The sequence below is a fragment of the Mixophyes fleayi genome, chromosome 1 (assembly GCF_038048845.1).
Source record: "Mixophyes fleayi isolate aMixFle1 chromosome 1, aMixFle1.hap1, whole genome shotgun sequence".
Classification (NCBI taxonomy): Eukaryota; Metazoa; Chordata; class Amphibia; order Anura; family Limnodynastidae; genus Mixophyes; species Mixophyes fleayi.
Window position 1 is genome coordinate 189,687,419 of NC_134402.1, and position 19,530 is coordinate 189,706,948.

General features: G+C 42.5%; 1 protein-coding gene across 2 annotated transcripts in view; it reads left to right on the top strand.

Moving 5' to 3' along the window:
- The window catches only part of ZAP70 (zeta chain of T cell receptor associated protein kinase 70), an 80,245-nt gene that overhangs the window by 49,541 nt on the left and 11,174 nt on the right, over window positions 1-19,530 (top strand). For both annotated transcript variants that reach the window (XM_075204676.1, XM_075204677.1), the window contains exons 8-10: window positions 5,411-5,591; window positions 7,755-7,967; window positions 17,650-17,842. In XM_075204676.1, the coding sequence (XP_075060777.1) occupies window positions 5,411-5,591; window positions 7,755-7,967; window positions 17,650-17,842 (587 nt within the window). The remainder of the gene's footprint in view (window positions 1-5,410; window positions 5,592-7,754; window positions 7,968-17,649; window positions 17,843-19,530) is intronic.

Below are 19,530 nucleotides of genomic sequence, written 5' to 3' on the forward strand. Positions count from 1 at the left end.
TGGCAGATTGTCAGTGAATTTTAAAATTTCTATCAGTATACCTTTTGTTAGTCATTTGTACTTAGTCATATTCAATATAATTTTTGTGCTATCTAGAATTACCAAGACACAAGAAAAGGGATAGAAATCAAACTTAAAAAGCTCATATAAAGTCTATACGTTATTTAATCATTAGAAAATATTACATGAAGTTTCAAATAAAAAAAATCAGAGAACAAGAACACAGCATGGAGTAAATACCATTTTTTATTTACTCCATGCTGTTTTCTTGTTCTCTGATTTTTTTTTATTTGAAACTTCATGTAATATTTTCTAATGATTAAATATCATATAGACTTTATATGAGCTTTTCAAGTTTGATTTCTATCCCTTTTCTTGTGTCTTGGTAATTCTAGATAGCACAAAAATTATATATGGATTATATATAGTTATATGGAATAACCATACTCTTAGTGCGCACTTCACAAATTACATATGTATTATTATTATTATTGTAAGGTGCCACAGTGCTCTGCAGTGCCGTACACTAGGGAAAACAGTACATACGTAAAACAGGGACATACATGGTAGACAGGGCCGGGTTAAGGGAATGGAGGCCCCTGGGCTAAGGGGGCCTCCATTCCCCCGTGAGGCCCCCCCCCTGTGATCTGAGCTGCCCGACCCCCCCCCCCCCGGCACCTACCTCCTTCTCCGGCGCGCTGTACGCTCTTTACTGAGGAGATCTCGTAAGAGTGAGACCCACGAGATCTCCTCAGTAAGGAGACTACACTGCGCCGGAGAAGGACCGCAGTGAAAGTGCTCAGCAGCACTGATCGCGCTGGGGGCGCCCCCGCCCCCGACCTATCAATACTGCTGCTGAGCATTTTCAAGGGCCCCCTGGATGCCATAGGCCCCTGGGCTGTAGCCCAGTTAGCCCTATGGTTAATCCGCCCCTGATGGTAGACAAAATAAAGGCAGACATAAAAACAATGGGTATGGAGGAACCTACTCATTAGAGAGCTTACATTCTAAGTCGAAGAGGGCACAGCTGAAAAAAGAGGAGCAAATGTGTTTCAGAGTGGAGATTGGGAGGGTGGGAGGGTGCATTAGTGTGAATAGTGTTATCGAGGATAAGGTCACCTCTAAAAAAGAGATGGGTTTTCAAAAAGCATCTAAAGATTTGAAGGCCGTGAGAAAGTCTATGTGATTGTAAGTTTGGTGGACTCTTCTTCCACTTTGCAAAAAATATGTGATTAGATTGTAGCAAGCAAGTGTAAGAGGATTACAGATAACCAGTATTCCCTACTTGCCATATTTGCCTTACTGATTAAAATGTGAAGAAAAATGGTTGCAATGCCATTTATAGCACTTTACAAGAACTTCAACTAGCCTCTTTTGCAGAGCAGAGTGATTTGCAGGCTTTTCCAGAACACAACTTATATGTTTGCGATATATAATGTTTATACTATTCCTAGAGTATATTTATATGCAGAGTATGCAAATTTTTGTGAAAGAAAGAGTTGAAATCACTTATATCAAAATCATTCTCCATCATACTCCATAACTCTTGAGTTATAAATGGTCCACTCCCTTACCTAAACTGTACAGGCAGCACAACAGACATGATGAAAGTCAACTAGCTCAGTAAAAGTAAAAATATCAATACATGGTCTAGATATGCTGTTAATTTCTAGCATCCACTAAATAGCAGAATGAAAAGCATATTATTTCCTTGAAACAAAACACAGATTAATTGTGCACACCCACAATTTGCAGGAACTTTGTTATATCATATTGTAGTCAATGTGATATGGAACATGTCCTCACTTAAAAATTACACTACAGATTCTTACCTGTCAATATTGCTCATTGGAAAATCATGACAACATAGACAACATTCGTTCCACCCAAATCACACTGTGGTGTGCACAAAGCACATCCATTAGAGATGAGGACAGACCCCCTTAGGGTGGCAAAAATTTGTATTGTTCCCAGGTATGCATGAAATGAAAGCAAGATCTATTGCTAGTATAAAAACATTTTTGGCCCCTTGATAAATTGGTCTTTGTTCACACTTATTTTTGAACACACTTTACAAAATAACTACACTATAATGGAAGCACTGAAAGAAATGCTAATTTCAGAAATGCATCTCATATATTACAATTGTAGCATTCTGAGACTGATTCCCAGCCCCTATTAAATCAGACACAAGCATGTGGAATTGCTGTAAAAAAGTATTGGCAACCATGGTATTATGCAAAACATTCTTTAAGGGGCACCTTTCCCAACTTAGTGCCCTTCTTGTTGTCTAATTTTGCACAGGCCTCTCTTTTTCCAATAGTTATTTTTTTCATGTTTATATACGTGATCATATTTCCATACTCAGGACTAGTAAGGGCCTTTCCATAATTTACAGCCTGTGTCTAAAATATACTAAATTACAATTAAACCTTCACATTCTTTACCCCATGTTCTCCGGGTAATTCCTCTTCTCAATAAAGAATAGCCCCAGGCATGAAAAAAAGACCACACATACCAGTCAAAATAGGGAGAACAACTAAATAAAGAATAATAGTGGGCTAGAATAACCTGTAGCCAATCACATCATTGGAATGTTGCCACAAGCAGTAAAAGTGTGAGATACCATGACATGTCTGTGACAGGTGCCGTGCTATGTTGTGAGATACCCATTCCAAAGCTTCCCCTCTAAAATGCGATATTAGAAACAGTACCTGTCTCTTAGGGTCATTAAGGAGGCTAGGTACGGAGGGAATATGTGAAGCACAAAACCTCAGAAGGGTGCTAAGTTGGGAAAGGTGCCCCTCAAAGAAAGGCGACGTCTCGGACTTGGCACCCTTGACAAGAGATGGCTCAGACTTGGCACCCTCAGTAAGAGGTGGCTCAGCCTTGGTACCCTCAGCAAGAGGCAGCTCAGACTTGGCACCCTCAGCAAGAGGCGGCTCAGATTTGGCCCCCTCGGCCCCCTATGAGAAGAGCGGACAGCGCAATGTGTTAACTCAGGCTGACCCGAATTAAAAGGCAACTCGGGCTGAACCAAATTAAGTGGCAACTCGGGCTGAACCAAATTAAGTGGCAAATCACTCGGAAGCAGGCTGTAGGGGTAACTCCCTCTCAGAAGCAGACTGGAAGGGCAGCACCCTCTGGGAAGCAGGCTGGAAGTTCAGCACACTCTCAGAAGCAGGCTGGAAGGGCAGCGTCCCCTCTAGAGCAGATTGTAAGGACAGCACCCACTCTGGGGCAGATTGTAAGGGCAGAGCCCCCCACTGGAGCAGGTTATAAGGGCAGTTCCCTTTCAGAAGAAAGAACGGCAGTTCCCTCTCTAGAACGGAGACAGAAACCAGTGACTCGGAACTGGAGACAAAGGCTGACAGCTTGGAACTGGAGGCAGAGGCTGGAGACGCGAGACCGGAGGCAGAGGCTAGAGATTCGAGACTGGAAGCAGAGGCTGGAGACTCGAGACTATAGGCAGAGGCTGGCACCTTGGAACTGGAGGCATAGGCTGGCACCTTGGAACTGGAGGCATAGGCTGGCACCTTGGAACTGGAGGCATAGGCTGGCACCTTGGAACTGGAGGCATAGGCTGGCACCTCGTAACGGGAGGCAGAGGCTGGCACCTCAGAACTGAATAGCACCTCTGGACGGGCAACAGGAGCTGGCACCTCTGGACAGGCAACAGGAGCTGGCACCTCTGGACAGGTGTCAGAAACTGGCACCTCTGGACAGGCGTCAGAAACTGACACCTCTGGACAACTGGCAGAAACTAGCGCCTCTGGACAGGCGGCTGGACTTGTGGTTCAGGACAGCCGGCTAGATCTGGCTAGGCCTTATCCCAGAACAGGCTGTAATGTGGGAACGGGAAGTGAAGCACAAACAAATCCAGAATGAGGAGGGGAATAAACAGAAGATAGTTCTGTATACTGTTGTTGTCTGCAGAGAGGACAGTCTTGTAAAAAGTGTATAATACTGGCACAGTAGAGACATAATGTAATAGTTCTTCTGCGCCGCCGCACCTCTTTGGTCAGCTGTGGCATGGACCACCTGTGAACCTGGAGTTTGTTACACCATAGTTCTTAGTAAACAGTAAATTTGTAGTAGCACTATTAAGAGATAATGTTTGCACTAACTCAGGAGCACAGATGGCTGGTTGAGGCAAATCAACAGTATTTGAATTATGGGAAACAAAATCTGACAGTCTCCTGAGTGGGTCCATAAGTAAGGCAGAAAAGTGAGCCAGCTGAGATCATATTAAAATGATACCTGCTTGTAGAGCCTGTAGCTGAGGTAGTTCAGTGATTTGTAAGGCAGACATGTTGCAGGAGAAAGCGAATGAAAACAATTGCAGGAAAAGTCCCAAGAATAGAAGTCTGAAGTGGAATCTTTCACATGGCTCCAAAGCTATTTTTTGGGCTGGTCATACTGTCCTGCTTCAATGCAGAACTTACAGCTAAGAACCCCGGAATATGGTGAAAACACACAATGTTTATTGCAGTATGGTACAAACTGGATGGTGTAGATATAGGACAAGGATTGCAGGGAGATGCAGAAAGCAAATACCAGGAACACAGCTGATGCAGGTGAACAGGTAGTATGAAGAAATCCCACGGAACAGGTGAACCAGGAGCACAGTAGGGTACAGTACAGCACATGCATAATCAACAACAACAACAATGACCAGCAAGTTATTCTGGGAGTGGCAAGTAAAATAGAGATGCAATCAGGTGCTGGTGATTAATTAATGCAGCAAGGCAACTCTTAGTAGTAGTAAGAAACAGGCACAATAGCAGCACCTCTGGTAGATAAGAGGTACTGCGGTACTGGGTGTGTCTACCCATCCGGCTGCCTAAGGTGGCTCAAAAAATGCTGTTGTTGTAATTCTTCCCATACTACCACAAATATTTAGTAATGAGTTTTGTGCGCTTTAAAATACAAATATTGTAATCCACTAAGGAAAAAAATAATTTTAAAAATTGCTTCCTTCAAAACTTGTTGCCCAAGTAAGCTGCTTTGCGTTATTTCCTTGTAGGCACTACCCTACACAGTGCAGCAGCAATTATTTTTTTCTACCTGTATGAACATTTCCAGGTATCAGATAAACGATATTATGACTGTACACAATCTTTGTTGAGTTGTAAAATTAAAGTAGAACTTGAGAGACATCTATGCTCTTATGTCCCTTATATTTCAAATGTATATTATGCAAATGCATTAACAATTATAGCTTTGAAAATGTGTGCAATACAATAAATTTTGACAAATGCTTTTTTTGTTGCAAATAGAGATGTGTTATTTTTGGAAATTTTGAAGGCATGGGGACAACTCCACAAGGAAAGTTATGTCAATGAAGCTCTAAGTAACACACTACTTCTTTACTCTGTGGCATAAACTCTCACTCTACATTACCTTGCAGGTGGGGAGACACCTCGGATCTTACCTATGGACACCAGTGTATATGACAGTCCATACAGTGACCCAGAGGAAGTGAAAGAACGCAAGGTATTTCTGAAAAGAGAGCTTCTGATGATTGATGAAGTTGAACTGGGTTCTGGAAATTTTGGATGCGTTAAGAAAGGAGTCTATAAGATGAAAAGGTAAGTCTGACTTTTTGTTTCAATAGTCTAGCCCAGAGCCAGATCATTTATTATGTAACCTAGGGCTTTGAACAGGACCCAATGGGTACTGAGGGGCCCAGATTAATCTAACCCATTTTTATTAGGGGGTTTTTGACAAAGGAGGAGGGAAATAGGAGCCCAAACCAGTATTTTGAATTGAAAATTATTATTGTAAAGAATTTTTGCAGTGTGAGGTGGAAAAATAAGCATATTATAAGCTGTTTCTAACCTGTCTACTTATGTGCTACAGATTTCAGCCGACATGTGTCAAGTGAGTTTAAAAAAAAATAGTAGTATGGACTCTCATATCCATTCCCTTTCCTGTTTTCCTCAGAAGAACTTGACAGGCTGGCACACAACTACTGTTATTTTTGACTTTGATGCAATAATATCACTGAACTGTGCAAAATATTTAACATTTAGTGCTGACGAAAAGGTAATACATTTAAATGTCTCAATAAGCGGGGGCAGTTCTTTATCTTGCAATATTGAGTGGTGGAAATCCCTGCATCACAAAAATGATCTTGATGAGGCCGGGGAACTGGACAGCAGTGGGATGTATCTGGCTGAAGAGTGTGTCTCAAGATTGGATTTGATCATCATCTAATAGACTCACTTCCTACTCTGGGATGACCTCTTTGGCCCTGTACCTGAAGCTGTGTCTAAACAAATGTTGCTAGGGCGAAGGACATGTCATCACACTGTACATTAAAATTAAAGACTAAACAGTGCATTGTAACTTGTTTAAATCAAAATTTGAATTGGGTTTAGTCATTCCTTAAATTAATAAGAATGTTTTTAAAAAGAGTCCACAGCCACATGCATCACACTCACAATTGTGATCCAGAAAATAAAAACTGTTAATCGTTAAAATTCACCAGGAATTACATTTTTTGCACCATTGTTTAACATTTCAGAAATAACTGAACATCCCCAACAACTGTTTGTCTGTTGGTCCACACTCATTTATTGCAGGAGTGCAGCTTCGCACTAATGAGCTACACTTCCTCCTGCAGCCATTGTATTATCAGAAGGTGAATGAATGACATTGTAATAGCAGCACTGGCTCTCACTGTTTCTGTGCAATGACTATATGAGGAAGCTGAGGGAAATTTAATTTAGCGTGAGAAGCTGGAGGAGCCTCGTGTGATATGCACCTGCACACACTTCCATGTATTACAGTAAATGAAACTTCACTGATTTTTGGTTGCACCTCTAAAGGGAAAATTCAATTGGCAGCGATTTTGCGCACAAACATTGAAGGCAATTATGGTAGAAATCTTCGCTTATTTTTGCTCACATCTCCATGGAGTGCGAGGAAAAATCAGCAGAGATTTATGTCAAAATCTTCACTGCTAAGTTTCTCTGGAACATCCGTGAGACACTGCTCAGCTAATTGAATTCCCCCTAAAAGATGAGAGGAAAAACCGGTCTCAGGTGCCGAGCATACTGTGAGGCTCTGATGGGACAGAATGAAGAATTGAATCTGCTCCATGTGCTGTCACATAGTGCTCCGTCCTGCAGTTTGTGTTTCACAGTAGCCATCTGACATACCGTAAGGCGTTCAGGAGCTGACTGAAGTACAGATGGCACGGTGAGAATCTTATCTCATCTCTGCTAGAATGGTCCTATCTTTGGCATCTTTGGTACCATACTTCCATTTATTTTTCTACCTTATTAATAGCATAGGTTAAACGTATCAGCCAGGTAGCAAGTCTGAGCAAAGCTCACACATTCAGGATCCCGGGAATCAATTTTGTTTTCACTTGCTAACAACCAATTATTCATACATCTCCTAAACAAAGGCTATATCAGTCATGGAATGCCTTTCTAACATCATTTTGACAAATACTGCTTGAATGAAGCTCAAGGGTTTTCCCTTTATAGCTTTCATTTAAATAAGGCATTTGGTAACACATTTAATTTTCTGCAGCATAATATTTTGACTGATTGTCCCTTTCAAGCTATCTGTTAACTTTAGCAAACATAGTAATAAGTGTTCACACTTTGTACCTCATACATTCTAGGTTTCACAAATACAATTATCCTGCCATGTCCAATAATCTACTTTTATATTTTATGTTCAGTTTTATATTCTAGAATTTCATCCTTTTTTTTATAAAGTAATATATTCATTTTTAGGCGTCAAATTGATGTGGCCATCAAGATATTGAAGATGGAGAGTGAAAATCAGAAGTCGGTGAAGGACGAGATGATGAAGGAAGCAGAGATCATGCATCAGCTGGACAATCCATATATAGTCAGAATGATAGGGGTGTGCCAGGCAGAATGCCTCATGCTGGTCATGGAAATGGCATCATCTGGACCACTCAACAAGTTCCTATCAGCGAAGAAGTGAGTGAACATTGAAGAGTGCTTCTAGGAATCTGTGGCATAAAGATTGATAGCAAAGCTTTTCAGTATTGTTGAAGTTAATTACATAAAGTTATTCATATGTTGTATCTACTTGTCAATAATGTAATCACTGCCATTATTGTTAATTTGTTTACATTTTTTTATATAGATGCAATTTTCTACAATTTAATAGCAGCCAATGCTCTTATACAGTATATACACTTTTTAACTGCTTTTCCAGGAACTGAAAACATCAGAAATAGAACATCAGTCCTCATTTACAAAGTGGAAAATGATCTTGGGCCTGATTCATTAAGGATCTTAACTTCAGAAACTTCTTATTTCAGTCTCCTGGACAAAACCATGTTACAATGCAAGGGGTGCAAATTAGTTTTCTGTTTGACTGTTTTTTCATGTAGCACACAAATACTTGATAGCTTATTTGTACACTGAAATTTAAAGTTGATATTTGTGTGCTACATGAAAAAAACATTCATTATTTAACTTCTGTTCAAAACAGAATACTAATTCGCACCCCTTGCATTGTAACATGGTTTTGTCCAGGATACTGAAATAAGAAGTTTCTAAAGTTAAGATCGTTAATGAATCAGGCCCCTTATCTTTTTACTACAACACTCTTTATTCTGAATTTTCAGTTACAGGTAAAGTAAGCAAAAATAAAATGGGGAGGAGGGGTAGGGGAGCATAGAGGAAGGGAAGGAATACAGAAAGCAAGGGGGGGGGGGGGGGGGTGTACAGTACACGCATATCCAAAACAGGTAAGACAATGTATAGAGGGCAATATTAGCAAATATCACACCTTCAATATCAAGCGTGGACCAGTGGCTTTACTGAGAGAAGACTCCTGGTAGTGCCTGGGAGTTATGTGTGGCAGGGTGCTTAGACATATAGTCCAGACAAGTGAACCATTTCATGTGTGGAGAGGAGGCCAAGGAGGAGTACAAAACATCCAGCGTTTCCATCTCACAACTCAAGTGGACCTTGGAGATAACTTTAGAGAGAGGGGGAAGAGATTACATGTTCTCCATGCCTGAGCAATCACAGCCCATGTTGCGATGAATATGTGACCTATAGGAGGAGACCTGGAGGGGGTGGGGTGAAGGAGAGCAACATCTGGGGCAGTAGGGATAATGGTCTGAGTGACAGACACTATTAATGTAAACACCGGGGCAGACCCAGGGGCAATCTCAAAACATATGAAAGATGTCACCTTTCGCCCCGCAGCTATGCCAGCAGTTCTTGGATTGTGCGGGTCAAATCTTGTGGAGTTTTACCGGAGTCCTGTGGAGTAGCTAGAGCATCATCTCTCTGTGGTTTAGGCACCCCAACATGCAATGGGCGGTTTGAAAGACAATATCCCATGGGGTTGAGTCCAGCACCTGCCCGATGTCCCGCTCCCATACAATCTGAGATAGGGTCTTCTAGGGTTCGCCCCCAACTGTAAGGTACATATACCAAAAGGAGATGGCAACCCGGTTTGACCCTGTCATCAGTTTAGCAAGAAGAGGAGAGGGGTGTTGCACAGATAGGTGTTGCGGGTGGAAAGACAGGAACCAGTGGCAGACCTGCAAGTACTTAGAAGTAGTTCTTTAGAATATTAAAACAGTCCCGCAGCTGGGTGTAAGATAAGAGAATCTGGTGGGAATAAAGGATCTTTCTCTTTGGCCAACCAAAGAGAAAGGTTAAATTCAGAGATGAGTTTGCCCAGAGCAAGCAGAAAGAGGTTGAATGTAGAGAGGGTCAGGTCATTTATCGCTTTCAAAGTTTTGTCCCAAACCAAGAGGGCATCTTTCGTAAGTCTAGGGCGGTCAGTATATGCTGGGCGCCATGGTTTAGGTATTTATAGCATGTCGCCCATCGGGAAGGCATGGTTAAGGTTTCTTTCCAGGTCTACCAATGGTTTACATAGGGCAGGCAGGGACCAGTCTTGCAATTGGGCCAGAACAGCCGCTTCCTGATATTTAACTAGGTCAGGAAGGGCCAGACCCCCTGCTCTTTTTGGTGTGGACATGATGAAATGGGTCAGTCTCAGTGGTTTGCCCTTCTACACATATTCGGTGAGTAGAGAACGTAATTTATCTGTATACATTTTGGGGAGTAGAAAAGGAAAGTTTCCTAGCAAGCAGTCTACCCATCCTGTTACCCGCCACGTAAAACTTCTGCAGCAATCTACTCAACGCTTGATGGGTACGGGTGAGTAACACTTTCTGCAATTTGCCCTTTAGCAGGGCAATTCAGGAGTTAAGGTCTGTAGTGGGTTGTGTTTTTATTAGGGACTCAAAGGAGAACAGCTCCATCTCCAACTTCCTTTGGTGGTGGAGGGAGGTGTGTTTGATTCTTGCTCCCATTTGGATAGTAGAGCCGCGCATCACAGGTTTAAGCGTGAACTAAAAGTTGAAGATGGAAGTGTCCTCCAGAGAATTAGTAGCGGTAAACAGGTCCTTGGCTTCTAACAGGATGAGAAGATACGGGAAGGAGTGCCATGAGCCCGGGGTGGATTACTGGCCTAGTGAACCGCAATGTCTAAACCAAGTGGCATAGTCCGACCACAATGTTGAGAGAATCCTGGCTGATTTAGTTTTCTGCAACAACTAATTATCCATCAGGCTCAGATTAATGCGAGAATATGAATTGTGCACCCTGGGATGTTACGTGTAGTCACGCTCCAACTGGGCCTGGACCTTTCAAACATCATAAAGACCGAATTCTATCAGTAGTCTGAAAAATTCAGCAGGAGGACTAAAAATTAAAAAGTTCTGGGGTTAATATAGTTGCAAGACGGGGAACTAACCAGAAAAATTGGTAACAGAGGGAGCATGGCCCGGTGTTCCTAATTGCACCAACAGTGTAACCACGTGCTACCTGCCCGTAACAACAATATTAAAACAAAACAAGAGAGGAGGCAGAGAAGCTGTTGCTCAGCTTGTACCCACATGCGACCACTCATGTTGAGCTCGTGCCTGCGGGGTTGAGTCAACAGAAAGTAACTTTATATCCCAAGAGTGCTGAAGTTGTACTCAATGATGTATGAAGGCAATGATGTGGATGAAATGTTTCCATTGTATAATGAGTTTAACAAGAAAACCCCACGATAATGGATCTCGTGGTCACGTAGGGCTCAAGTGATGGCCTGAAAAGACCGCAGCTTGGCAATAGAAATCAGGAAAAAGTTGGAGTTCCTGGAGAAGCTCCATGGAATCAGAAGCTCTGGCTGCCCGTAATATCTTGTACATTTCTATTGCAATTTATTGTGATAAAAATGTACCTGCATAAACGTGTCACGTGGAACACCCTCCAGGCTGGATCTCAGGTTCAGGAGTCTATGGATGCGATCCAATAGCAAGTCTTGGTCTGAGGCATCCGGAAGCAGTTTTTGGAAGAGGTCTTTGACAAGATGTTGGAGCTCGGAGTTACATACTGACTCTGGGATAACCCAAATTATTCTGCCTGGTCTTCAAGATTGGCCAGCTTGTCAGACATGGACAGGACCTGAACCTCCAGCAGGTCGTGCGAGGCTATGAGATTGTTATGTAATGCCACAAACTCCTCCATCTTGTCCTTGATGTGTGAGATTCACCCACCTAAATCATTCACTTGTGCGTTAATTTCATGTATGAAGAATGCATATCAGACACCAATCAGCTTTGAACAAAGCCAGCATCATTTGCATCATTTTGATGGTCAGCAGGCCATCGGGGTGAGAGTAAGTCAGCAGAAAGTCTTGTTTCGGAAAGAGGCGGAGACAGTCCACTTCTACCCTCTCTAGGCCCTATGTTTTTAGCAGAAGCCCCTGCAGAGGATGGGGACTGCAGTTTAAAGAACTGGTCCTATTCCTTTGGATCCCTTGGTGGCTACAGGGCAGAAGCACAGATAAAAGAAGTCCAGAGGTCCCAGGGTAGTCAGTCAGGAGTGAGCTACATCAGAGGTGGCAGGTGTGGTAGCAGCAGTGAAGGAAGACAGAGCTAAGGCAGAGTCACGAGGGTACGGGTGAAGATTTCCTGATCTGATCAGATGCTTTGCATCTCAGTGGATTCCAAGCACTGTAGATGCAATGAGAGACGAGCACTCCCAACTCCTGGGTGGTGGAAGAGCTGGAAGTAGGGCCAACAGACCAGCAGCAGGGAACAATATAGAATCTGGCTCCACACAGTCCAGGAGGTGTTGCCTTGAAAAGGACTATGTGCCTCTTATAGACTGAGCTAATGGTGGGAGTAAGAACACAATATGGCTGCAGTGAGAACCTGTAGACCCAGATGAAAAAGGTAATGCAGGTATGCCAATCAACCTACATGGCTCCAGCGTCACGGACCCCAGAGTGGAGTATGGGTTTCCTCTTCTGCCAGGGAGCGCTCCACTGTGAGAGCAATGTAGTGCCGCTCTGTTACTCTAAGCTGAGGATCTGGCTTCGTCAGATGCAGACCGGAAGTGGCCGCCCGCAGACTTGAAGTGGCCGCCCACGGTCCATTCACCCAATCAGAGCCATGACAGGATATTGGGACAGTTGGGGGTATAGCCGGTCCAAGTAGGTGGCTGACAGGACTTGGCTAGACAGCCCAGGGAGAGATGATGGGTTGTAGCTCCCCCTCTAGCTTGATGACGGCAGAAACTGGTTAGGAGAGCTTCAGCAGCAGTCTGAAATTTGGCATTCTGCAGCCCAAATGGTGCAGGGACCTATCAGGCAGCATGTTGGGTGAAGATAGAGTATAAACTGACCCCAAAAGGTGGTATTTAGGGGTCCCAATTGACAGAGTTTCAAGCCAGTGCATCTGGTCAAGATGACGTTCAGGTTACGCCCCCCAAAATGGTCTTTTTAGAGGTGTTATGCACCTTGGATTGTGGAAGTGCTCCTAGATTTCTGTGCACAGCTTTATGAAGAAAGATGACAGCGTTTGCAGTGGAGTTGAAATATGCATTAGGGGTCGTGCAGAATGAGGGTATTTTCTGTAAAGCTTAGTTTTCAGGAACAGTACTATATGAGATTTCATTTTGCAGAATGTGATTACTGAAATTAGATAAATTGGTGTGGTCAGAACATTTAATTTAATGAATAGAATATAAATAATATATTAAAGTGATAGGAGATTGTGCTTTGATATTTACACTTATGCACAGTGTTTCACAAGAGCAGAGACTAGGTGCAGAGCTTAATGTTCGCAGGGTGGACTGTTTAGGTGCAGAGGTGCAAAATAAGTGTTTTGTGCTGTTCATCAAGTGAGCTTCGTAAATGACCTCCATAGAATTGGAGGTACTCTGTGTTTATGTTCTTACTACTTTTTTCATATCTTACATGCATTTTGCAATTTATTCACTCACATAAAATGTATGCTTTCCATTTAATGCATTTAAATCTCCAACAGTGGATATTTTTAAGTAGTGTGGGAGTAGTTTGCATTATATTGATACTGACACTGACGCATTTTATGTCCTGAAATTACCAGTAAAAAAATGCTTACATATTTGTTTTGATACATCCAGCTAAAAACACAGCACTATTTATACATCAGGGTATATCAGGCATACAAATGCATATACTTAGACCCCATGATGACTTGATAAAAATAGTAGCAAATGCAAAAATAACATTCTTACACAATATAATGTCTTGAAGTGTTATATGAACAAGAGAGAATAGTTTGTTGACAGTGTTATTATAAATGTAAAAGAAATGTTTCCCATATAAAATGTAATTAAATACAACCCACCCCCCCCCCCCCCTCACATCTGTTGTCTACCAATGGGAATTATCTTTCCTGTGTTAGTCTAAATTAAAATGACAAATAAGTAATCCAGATAGACAACTTAACATTATATAATAGCGATATTAATAAAATAAGTATTATCAGATGAAGGGGTCAATAGGCAAACAGCCAGTCTGAGAAGGCTAGATAGGTGTCATTGTCATTATCACCAAATATCTTTACACCAGGCATTGGGTAACTGCATAAGATATGTCTAACAAGCGCATATGGGACTGTGTCCAAGGCTCATTAGGTTACATTTACAGATCATGCTACTCTTATGTTCCCTTACTGTACTCAACTTATGCATGCCCACCACCATTCTGCTACAAATCTATATACAGATGGATGTGTGCATATATAGTACAGAAATGCGTATATATTTACTCCACATAAATGATGTATGTTTGTCACAAACTTACTTGTTTCTGTGCTGCTGATTTCCCTGCCTCTGTGTAGAGATCATCACTTCCTGGTTGGACAGTCACATGATCATGGCTGGGAGGGGGCATATACTATCTGCAGACAGCAAAATCATCATCATCATCACCATTTATTTATATAGTGCCACTAATTCCGCAGTGCTGTACAGAGAACTCGCTCACATCAGTCCCTGCCCCATTGGGGCTTACAGTCTACATTCCCTAACACACACACAGACAGACATACAGACAAGGTCATTTTTGTTAGCAGCCAATTAATCTACCAGTATGTTTTTGGAGTTTGAGAGGAAACCAGAGCACCCGGAGGATGCAAACACGTGAAGAACATACAAACTCCTCACAGATAAGGCCATGGTCGGGAATTGAACTCATGACCCCAGTGCTGTAAGGCAGAAATACTAACCACTTAGCCACCATGCTGCCTCTGCAGACTATAGAAAGCTCATCTGGACACTGCAGCCTTGTCAGAGCAACAAGTTACCACTTTGTGTCTGCCTCTTCCTGTGTATCCTGTGCTGTTTCTGGTGTTTCCCTGTGTATGACCTTTGGCCTATTTAACCTCTGCTTCTTGGTCCGCTGCTGCCCGTGTATCCGACCTGGCTATCCTTATTGACTACGCTGCTGCCTGTTCCCCTTTGTATCTGACCTGGCAACTCTCCTGAATGTGGTGTGTCCTCAGTGTATCCAACCCGGAGTTCCACTGTATACGGCTTGGATTCGTCTGTAGGAGCTGTGTTTCTTCAGTTACTGATCCTGCTCCTCTGTGCCGTACTACACTACCTCTACAGAGACTATTCACCTTACCAACTGTCTGTCACCTATCACGCCAGTGGGCTAACCAAAGGGCTGTGACCTGCAGACTTCCGGCAGCAAAATCCATCCCGCCTTGCGGTGGTTCTTGGTGAAGACTGGGGGGTTCGTTAGACTCCACGCTTTAGGAAGGCCAGTGCTAACACTGACTGATAGAAAACTCCTAAGAAGTGTAACAATCTTGAATTGTAAATGAGGCCCAATGTGTGCATTTGGGTAATCTTACTGTAGCCAGAGAGCAATTCCCCTCTTTCAGTCTGCTTGTAGAACTCATAAGCATATAACCAAAAGATAGACAGGAGGCTTGATGGTTTCAATGTGTGGTATTCACTTAATTTTGTTGTAAGCAAAAATCAGAAAGTCACACAATGTTTTATGGAACAAATGCCCTTTTCAGGTATCATTTATGAACCAGAAAAATTGTAGAATTGCAGTGGCAATTTTTTACCCAAGCTATCCTATTTATCTACAGTGCTCACCCCCATTAAGCATATAGATCTGAACAGGTTTTCCAATATATTGTCTGGCAATAAATCACTGACACCTCAGAAAAAGGCTCTGCAGACCAGGGGCAGATCGAGAATTCTGTTTCATAGGGGAACTATTTAGGGGGAAAGTGATTTAGTCCCCACCCCCTTTTTGACAGCTCTCCATGTCTGACATCACCATAGAAGGATAAAACAGCATTTGAACTTCATGACTTCATTTCTTTCATGTTCATAAATGGCCTTTATGGTCTGTGTACCTAAGAGGCCAGCTGTTATACCAGTCAGAGTGATTCAATAAAGTCAGATAAAACTTGTTTCATTGTGTTAATAGTTGACTGTTAATTAAACCTAAACTGGTTAGATGTTCTCCTACCTTATCTTGGGTACACATTGGACATATATGTCACTTTATTGGCTATTTGGGCGCAACATACTACATTCAAGAATATTACAACTTTTTTATTATTATTTCCTTTTTGTAATACTGGTTGTCATTCTATTTTGTTAAATTATTTTGTTATTATTATTATTAATAATAATCTTTACTTATAAGGCGCCACAAGATTTGCTCAGCGCCGTACAAAACAGACTGGAACATACAGAGTAAAACAGTACAAAACAATACACAACAAATACCAGTACCTCAATAGCTTCAAACAAAGCTTGCATAATGGAGTTGGAGGAGAAGTAAAGGTAGAGAGACAGGAGGGCCCTCCTAGGATGTAAGAGCTTACATCCTAAAGGGTGGGTAAACAGGAGGCACAAGGGCATCAATCGCAAGAGGAGCGAGAAGTGGGACAGGGGAGAAGAGGTGAGGAGATCAAGCATAGAGAGAAGGTTAGCTGGATGACTAGTAGGCTTTGAGGAACAGATGAATTTTAAGTGCCCATTTGAAGGTGCACAAATTAGGGGACAGTCAGATGGAGTGTGAGAGGTCATTCCAGTAGAGGGGGGCATCCCGGGAGATATATTGGATTCTGGAGTGGGATGAGGTGATCAGTGTGGAGGAGAGGCGACGATCATTGGCCGATCGCAGAGAACAGGAGGGAATGTGAATGGAGAGGAGGTTGGAGATGTATGGGGCAGTGGAGTGGGAGAGGGCCTTGTAGGTAAGGGTGAGCAGTTTGAAAAGAATTCTGTAGGGGAAGGGAAGCCAGTGTAAGACAAGGCAGAGAGGGGAGGCAGGAGAGGAAGATTGCGTTGAGTATAGACCTAGAGTGGCGAGGTGAGAGAGGGGCAGGCTGGTGAGGGGAAAGTTACAGTAGTCAAGTCAGGAAATGATGAGTGCATCGATAAAGGTTTTAGTGGCATCCTGAGATAGGAAGGGCCGGATGCGGACGATGGTGCGGAGTGGTAAGCGACAGGATTGGGCGAGAGATTGAATATGGGGAGCAAAGGAGAGGGAGAAGTCGAAGGTGATGTCCAGGCAGCAGAGATGGGGAACAGAAGCAATGGTGGTGTTGTTAATAGTGATAGAAAGATTAAGATGGGATGAAGATTTAGAAGGAGGGAAGAAAATGAGCTCGGTTCTGGTAATGTTAATTTTGAGACAAACGTGAGGACATCCAAGAGAAGATGGCGGAAAGGCAGTCAGACACACGAGGAATGAGGGGGGGATCAGGAGAAGAAATGTATAGTTGAATGTCATTGGCGTAAAGGTGATATTGGAAACCAAAGGAGGCGAAGAGATCACCCAGGGAGGTAGAGTATAGCGAAAAGAGTAGAGGTCCAAGAACCAAGCCCTGAGGAACTCCGACAAGGAGGGCAGAGGGAGTGGAGGATGAGCTGGAAATGGAAACAGGGAAGGAGTTGTTGGCGTTGTAGGAAAAGACCCAAGCGAGGATGAAGCCAGAGAGGCCAAGGGAAAGCAGGGACTGCAGCAGGAGGGGATAATCCATGGCGTTGAAGGCCGCAGAAAGGTCCAGGAGGATGAGCAGGGAGAAGTGACCCTTAGATTTTTCCGAGAGAAGGTCATTAGTATCTTTGGCCAGTGCGGTTTCAGTAGAGTGGAGGGGGCGGAAGCCGTATTGAAGAGGGTCAAGGAGGGAGTTGTCTGAGAGGTGCCTAGTGAGGTGATTGCAGACTACCCTCTCAAATAATTTAGAGGCAAAGGGGAGAAGTGAGATGGGTCTGTAGTTAGTGAATGAGTGAAATTAAGATTTCTTATTTGCCTCTTCTGCAGGGATGAGATACCTGTCAATAATATTGTAGAACTAATGCACCAAGTTTCCTTGGGAATGAAGTATCTTGAAGAACATAACTTTGTGCACCGTGACCTGGCTGCTCGCAACGTTCTGCTGGTGAATCAACATTATGCAAAGATCAGTGACTTTGGTCTCTCTAAGGCTCTTGCAGCTGATGATAGCTACTATAAGGTAACAATATTTGAATATACTGGACTGAATAGATCATTAAGTAGTAACAATTTTTGTTAAATATGTTTAATAATTCTATGGCTCATGTATTAGTTGGTGGTAAGATTAATGTTCACTTGAGATGAAACTGGTGGTATTTAGTAGTTGTTTTTAACCTGGTTATATTAAGTTTATTTTTGTGGTTTGCAATGCAGTTTAAAAATTAGGTAGTGTATTAAGGCATACCCCCAACCTTATTCCTGTACAAATTGTGACAGTGCTTCACAGGACTTGCACGCCAAAAGTGCTGTCATTTGGGACACACACCAGTTCCGTCATTAGGGCTGACTGTCATGGAGGTGAGAGCATTCCTTGAAATCTGGACTGTCCTAAGTAAATCGGGAAAGTTGGGAGGTCTTGGAAAACTAATAAGCCTATGGATTTCAGTATCATCTCTATGCAGATGATACCAAAATGTATCTATCCTCTCCTGATCTCTCAACGTCTGTGTTGTCCTATGTAAAGATAATGTAACCCTCTGTGCCGCACAGCTGGCCTACCCGGTACCTATCCAAGGTTCAAAATCACCCAAGTAAATATCTGAAATAAAATAAATAAGTTTATTTAACAAAGTGGTAGCACTAAACAGCAATAAACATATTTAAATAATACCCTGCAACAAGTAACACTACAGTCTGGCACAGACAACATACAGGGTATAATGGAAGCACCTCACTGCTGTCTATCCATTCAAGCTTCTCCCCCTCTCTCCTTTGAGGATACCAGCAAGACAGTGGTCCTGAGTCACTGTCACTCCGCTTTTTTTTTTCTTTTTCCTGTCAGGACAGAGGCAGAGGTCTCAACGCCAGCCTGACTTCAGCTATCACTGGGTATTGAATTCCAATTTGCTGTTCTCTGGAGTTGGTATTTAAAGGCAGTAATGACCTTCTCAGGAGTTTCAGGACCTGCCTGATTGGTCCTTTTCTGTGTTCATCTTTTCACAGATAGCAGTTGATTTGCTCTTCATACAATTAGGGACAGGTATTGTTCTGTGGCTTTACAGCAGAAGTTGTTTAAACAAGTAAGGTTACAGTCCAGAAGCATTACATTTAAATATATAATGTTGTCATCTATCTGTTGACATTTTCCCTATGCTAGCACGCACAGACACACAGCTAAACAAAGACAAGAGACCCCCCTGGTGTGATGTACATTCATACAGGACTGGCAGACAATAATCCTTTTGCCTAGGCTGAAACAATGGACTAGTTTGCAAGATATGAAAACCATGCTGACAGACATTTTAACTACTTACAAATAGAATATATACAAGTTTAAATATGACTGACAAATATGGGGAACCAGAGAGCTAGAAAAAGTATATGTTTTTATAGTCCACAGTTTGTGAGCAATGAGGTGCAGACAAGTTGAGGTGATATTAATACCTTGTTTCACCACATCCTGTGTTACTGTCTTTCTTCCATTTCATTTTGGATGTACACTCACCAACTCAAGCTCAATCTTTCAAGTGAATAATATTCCCACCCACCAACAGAAGTTATCTACCTGACATCTCTATTTCTGTTGACAGCATAACAAAGAATCCCACCCCTCAAATTCGCTGCCTAGGTGTGATCCTTGGCAGCTAGATTGCTTTTCCTTGTAAAACTGCTCCAATTCCCAGTTTCAGGACTTTTTCAGGCTGTGCC